The 6292-nt window shown below is 38.5% G+C and overlaps 1 protein-coding gene across 1 annotated transcript in view; it reads right to left on the reverse strand.

Annotated features, from left to right (window-relative positions):
- Positions 1-1634: 1634 nt before the first annotated feature.
- LOC137977739 (replication factor C subunit 2-like) overlaps positions 1635-6292 on the reverse strand; it is a 24039-nt gene continuing 19381 nt past the window's right edge. The window contains exons 10-11 of the mRNA XM_068825063.1: positions 2061-2255; positions 1635-1826 (exon numbers count right to left, since the gene is read on the reverse strand). Coding sequence (XP_068681164.1) covers positions 1719-1826; positions 2061-2255 — 303 coding nt within the window. The 3' untranslated portion in view covers positions 1635-1718. The remainder of the gene's footprint in view (positions 1827-2060; positions 2256-6292) is intronic.

Here is a 6292-nt window from a genome sequence, read left to right on the forward strand (position 1 = left end):
AATTTATACTCAGCACACAACTTCATATGCTAATTGATAAAACTGAATATAAAATAAAGGACGTAAATGGTGCTTTATTAAGTGACTCTTTTAAAATTTGGTTTAAATAATTTACTGTCGATATTGGGTTTCACAAGACCCCATGCATTTCACCCTTTCCAAGTTAACGTCAGTTCTATAGGGTCCTCAGCAAATCAATTTGTTCATCCGGTCTTCATTTTGTAAAATTATATCCTTATTCCGGCTTTTTCTGCGTTTAATAATGCCAGCAAGCAAAAATTGAAAAAGAAATAGCTGAAATAGCAACAACTTTATGTTTCCGCTCTCGAGGATAACGGATCTCAATAGGAATCTGGTTTGATTTTGAAGATTTCGTGAAAGTGGAGAGTACAAGTGGAGCTTATCTCGAAATAAAAACATCCTCGCATTAAAGAAGAACCATTAAACAGCACAAAAGCCACAGCACACCTTACAGCTCGGGCAAAAGGGTTTCAACATTTGCTTCGACATCCGTTCGATTTTGTTGATTTACAGCGATGATGTTGAAACTTGTTGAATCGAACTTGAATCGATGATGAAAGCGTTTGCCCCACTGCCCCAGCAGTCAACATCGTTCAACAAAATCGACCGGATATTGAAGCAAATGTTGAAGCGCCCTTTTCTATCCCGATTTCATCATGAATTAATACGAATGAATTTCATTTAATCAACAGTATGTTCTCATGCCTCTTTTTTGATACCACATTTCAAAGGGCACAGATAAAACTAAGCAGTGAACCTTCGTGAAACCTTGCTTTTCAAGTGACGTTTGAAAGTGTTTTGATAACATTGCCATTACTGGGGAATACGCGATATAACCGGAATACCACCTGTCTGTAATCGGTCAGAAAGTGTCACGTGACATAATATATTCCAATATTGTGATTGTCATAATTGTCCGGTACAGGTAACACTGAAATAAAAACCTATTATGACCAAACGATCAATTTCTTCCCGTTTTGTATATGGACGTTAAATCTTTGCTAAATTTCTGATGCCTGATAAAATCAGAAAAAGGAAGACAGGCGTCCCTAATTTGACGCTGCGTTTAACGTCGAATGCGTTTTTTTGGTCGGTCAGTCGGAGTTAAAAAAGAAAAAAAAGGCAATTTAAAAAAAAACAGTTTCGAGCTGCAGAAGGAGTCAAGTAGCAGAGGACAAAAACACGTTGAGAGTTAGTGTTAACATATTTTCCTCCCACGCAGACAGCCGAGTTTACTCTGGGGTTGACGTTGAAACTGGATATCTGTACTGAAAAATCCAACCAAGTTTTAAAAATGTTTCACTATGCCATTACCTTTTTAAAACTAAAACACATAGGTCGGTCAGAAGAGGGTAAACGGAGAAAAAAAAGGCAAGGCCTTTAATTAAGTAAAAGAAAAATGGTGAACAAGGAGTGTCACTGAAAAAGATAAGGTTGACAGAAAAGCCTTAGGAATGACTTCAAGACTTGTCACTAAATTAAATCGTTGTGAAGGCCGTTTTACCTTCAATTTCTAGTAGAAAATAAGACAATTACCGTGCGCCAATACATTTTACTCGTATAAAGCGCGTTGAAAACGTAAGGCAACGCAAGACTTCGATAAGAATCAAACACACAACTGCGTAATGTTTAATGTTTGTTTTTACAAAGTAAGAGAACTTTCGTAGACCTTTTGACAGGCATGGATCGCGGACTCCTCAGCTCTCCTGTGACGTCACCTTACTACACATTCGAGCTATTAGCCCCGACAGCTGCAGTAGGCTGTTAACACCTTCTACTATCCTCATGTGAGTATAGCCGATTTCCTGTGTCATATAAAAAAGCAAATATTAGGTTTGTCTTTGTTGACATAAACATTACAACACGCGCGAACGAGAAGGTCACCCGCAATTTGTTTTCTTACGAGCGCAATCGATACTCGATTCATTTGACACTGCATGAAGCGTTCTAAACATTGTCGTTTCTCAAGTAGCACATTTTAGCTGCTGCTTGAAGCCTGGAAACTTTTTTGCTCCATTAATTCTAAGCCGTCGCTTTACCTTGATAAACTCCAGTTTAAGATACTCCGACATTTGATAGTTTTTGCAAACGCGAAAGATGTTGGTTATAATATCTTCGGCAGCGTAACCCATGTACCACAAATGTGACAGAACTTTGTATGCCTCGTCTACATCTCCAGTGGAGCAGGATTTGATCATTTCTCGGATTAGCAGAGGATGAGGTTCATCACAAACCTGGAAGAATACAACAAAATTTCTCAACTTCAAACAGCTTGCAACAGAGATGTACTTAAAGTGCTTTTTATCCCTTGAAGTTTTAGGTTTATCATCTAGAATTCCAGGAAATATTAAAAACCCCGTTTGCCATTTGGAAATATCTGCATTGGTTCAAGAGATATTTAAGTTTGAAAAATGTTTAAAATATGCAAATGAGAGGATTGATGACGTCATTCACTCAACCCAGTATAACATCAAGTATATAAATACAGCTATCTCGGTCAATTTGCAGCAGAGACCATTGAAACTTGATAAGCTAATAGTTCTACAGGCAACACGTCTGCGGCTATAAAGAAATTGGTTCCCACGGCAACTCACTCCTCCAACCCGATTTTAATCTTTTTGGTGATCTTCTGCTAGAAAAAATATTTAACAAGACGATCTAGGATCGTAAGTTGGGCTGTGGCCACACTTGTGCTGCTAAGGATCATGAGCGTTGTGTAGTAGTTCTAAAAAAAGATGTGTAATACATGGAAAGATGTGCATGTCTCAAAGAAAGATCACGAAATTTGTAATCACACTGGCAAAAACAACATGCATTTCGTCATGAAAACATTGCTGACTTGATGTCCGATCTCACCCATAGATCACTTGCTTGTAAAGCTTTTTTTGTATAGAAAATGAGCTATATACATTCATTACCATAAATGCATTACCATTACTACCATCAACTTCAAAAATATCAAGACTCTTGGCTAAATCTGCACTTGTGAGGTGTCTGTTAATGCTCAGGTGACGATAGAATTTGTGTCCTTGGTCAAATATGCAACATAACGTTTCAAATTTCCAATAACTACAAGACTTTGCTGTTGAGTAACACGTTGCATAAAGCTCTACAGCACAGCATTGTTTACAAGTGCAGTTGCATTGTTCTCTAACACTGTTCACTGCAGTTATTTCATATGTACTAATATGCAGCCCTCTGAGTTCATAATTGTCACCGAGTGAGTGTATAGCCTGGAAATACTGTACTAAGTCCTGAATGGATGGTACTTCTAATAGTACACATGTACCTTGGGCATGGCTTCTACCATATTCATCTCTTGCATGAGAATTAAAAATCTTATAACTCCCATTATCAGTATGATAGATACTAAAACCAATACATCCTATTGTCAGAATAAATGAAGAATAATTTTGTGACAAGAGTGATTCAAATGCACTGTCTATAGGTATACTGTACTGATATCCCTCAATTATTGAATCACTGGTATGTAGATTAGCTGTGTAGTTTTCACTATAATTAAGCTGGTAATTGTTCTCAGACATAGCAATCATAGCTGGTAATTCTGATTGCATCACCTGCCCTGTACATTGTGACAGTGTAGAATGCAATTCATTACCCATTTCCATCACTTGTACCAGGTCATTACATGCGTTAATTCCTTTGACATTATTATAAATCAAAGCACCCAAACTCATAGCAACGCATTGTTGCCCAGCATTTGCACCAAATACTGTAATATCACCTTGACTATATGGTGCCTTTACTGTCAAGGTTGGATCAATATTATTCATTGGAGGCCCAGGATTTGTTTCTCTGTCATTACATAGATTTATTTTAGCACAGCATCGTCTATGATCACCATGCAGTCTTGTACAAACTCATTGGTCCACAGCATGTGTACCAATGATGATGATATTTCTTCAGATTTTCGCGTTTTCGTGTTCCAGTATATTTTCCAAAGCAAGTAAACGTACTGTTTGACGAAATTCTCGTCGAATAGAAGCTGGCTTTTTCCTCACTTTTTCAAAAGAACCGAGACTGGCAATTATTCGCCTTCTTTTCATTTCAGTTATTTGACTACTCGGCCTGCAACTGATGTAACCATGAAGTTTTGACGACAAAGGAGTGATCTTAAGAATCTTTTTCCACACAAATACCCTCAGTTTTCTGCTTTTCTGCTAGAGACGTTTCAACTTCTTCACAGGAATCCTACTTGGTTCGCGATCACGACATCTCGACATATGGCATTCACGTACAACACAAATTTAGCATAACGAGATCTCAATTCCTCTCTATACTTTATTTTCACAACGCCATCATGTTGATGACATACAAATGGCTGCATTGCCTCCCCTAATACATCACGTTTTCCCAGGACATTCAACATTGCTCGTGTTGGTGTCCTCCGTGCCGTTATGCTCATTATCAAATATCAGAAATATCAGCTTGCACCCGCCAGCGTCAAAATTTCGAGTAAAGTTCCTTAATGTACTTCTGTCATTGCTAGTCCGCATAGTTTGCACATAATTTGTACTCAATGACTGCTAAACGGACCTCTTCAGAACTTGTATGAGCTTGATAGCAACATTTGAGATATTTGCCAAGAGTTCGCGGAACGACCCCTTTCGAAATGCACGCTCATTTTCGTGTTTTGAGGTGGGTCCACCACGAACAGTCTATGCGTTTGTAAGTGGTTTGAGCGTATTGGACCTAACACCGTAACTCGCTTCTGCCATACCTGTAATGTATGCCTACCATCACAGAGAATCACTGCTAAGGTTATCGAAGAGAAATGAAAATGAAGCGGAATGAACATTGAGCCTTCACTACATACCTGCGGTATTGCCCATTGCATGTGACGGACATTTGCGAAGAAATACACTGGTAAACCTTGAGTCCGTCGTCCGACTAACAACGCCACTAGCCCGCTTAGCAGGCGGTTTGGCGAATTTTAGACGCTCCTTTCCACCGGTATTGACTTTCGAGTGACCGTTTTCAATTTGGCCGCGCGAAAACCTGGACCGAAGTCAAACGAGAACGTGGAGGGGGCGGGGAAGGAACGTCAAAGGTGGCCAGCCTTTCATATCAGGGAGGTCTGGAACCCAGTAAGTTGCCATGGTAACAAAACTGGTATGCTCGTATTGTGGAGCACATCTTCTGGATACATGATTTAAATGGCTTAGATAGGAAAGATGCGAATTTCGTCACAGTACCACTTTTAACTTTACAGGACCAGTTTACCGATGCGGAACTTGTTTCTTTTCATATTTATCCTTTGATACTAACAATTAATTGGCTTATGCCCGATTCACACCAAACCTTAAACATGTTTTAAACACGTTTAGCTAAACACGGTTTCAATGTGTTTTCTTTTTAAACTATGTTTACTGATTTTTGTCCACTACAAATTTAGCGCAGGTCAAAGCATGTGTTGAAACAAACCTGAATCTCATGCAAAAGCCAGTCCTAAAATTTTCTGAATGATTTTTATTTTGTTAAACCCAGTTTAATTAAACATGTCTTGTTAGTGTGAATGGGGTAGAGCGACTTTCTTATGACCTTGAAAAAGTGTTCACAATTTGTTTCACGGACCAATGTTTGGCAAGATTACAACAAAGCTTCTCCTTATTCCCGCCAAGGAAACTCCTAATATGGGCAGTAAACAGTTTGATTACCCAATCACATTACTCTATTTCAAATGACGTCAAAGTGTAATGCCGATCGCTTTCTAGAAAGTTCCTTGGAGAAATGACGTTGTTTGCAGCCGCGTTCCCTAAGCCAATGAAAATTCTCGCTCGTTTGTTTTTGTTCGATAAGCCAATTGAATGTTTTAAATTTTTGTTTACGTTGTTTCAATGGGTGCTGTCACCTTATCTGTCGTAGTGTAATCATTGCATTGTAAGTAGTGTAAAAATTGTTTTGTAAGTAACTTAAGTATCATATTGGTAAGTACAGTGGTGAAAATATTGTTTTGTAAATAGCGCAAGTATTCTAATGTAAATAATATAAGTACAGTCGTGTAAGTAGAGGAAGCGATTTGTAAGTAAAAAAACAAAAATTATTAATACAAAAAATTATAATGCTAGTATTGTAAGTAGTGTAAGTGTTTGTCCTGCTTGCTTGTATAAATACTGTAAGTATGAGCAGTGCAATATATACCTTGCATACGGAACCCGCGCCCGCAGTGCGCGCGGCAGTCAAAACCGTGCTATCCTGTCAATCATTTGCCCTTTCACCGGAAACAGGGCATTTTGGTTGGGCGTAAATG

This window comes from Montipora foliosa, chromosome 11 (genome assembly GCF_036669935.1).
Source record: "Montipora foliosa isolate CH-2021 chromosome 11, ASM3666993v2, whole genome shotgun sequence".
Taxonomy (NCBI): domain Eukaryota; kingdom Metazoa; phylum Cnidaria; class Anthozoa; order Scleractinia; family Acroporidae; genus Montipora; species Montipora foliosa.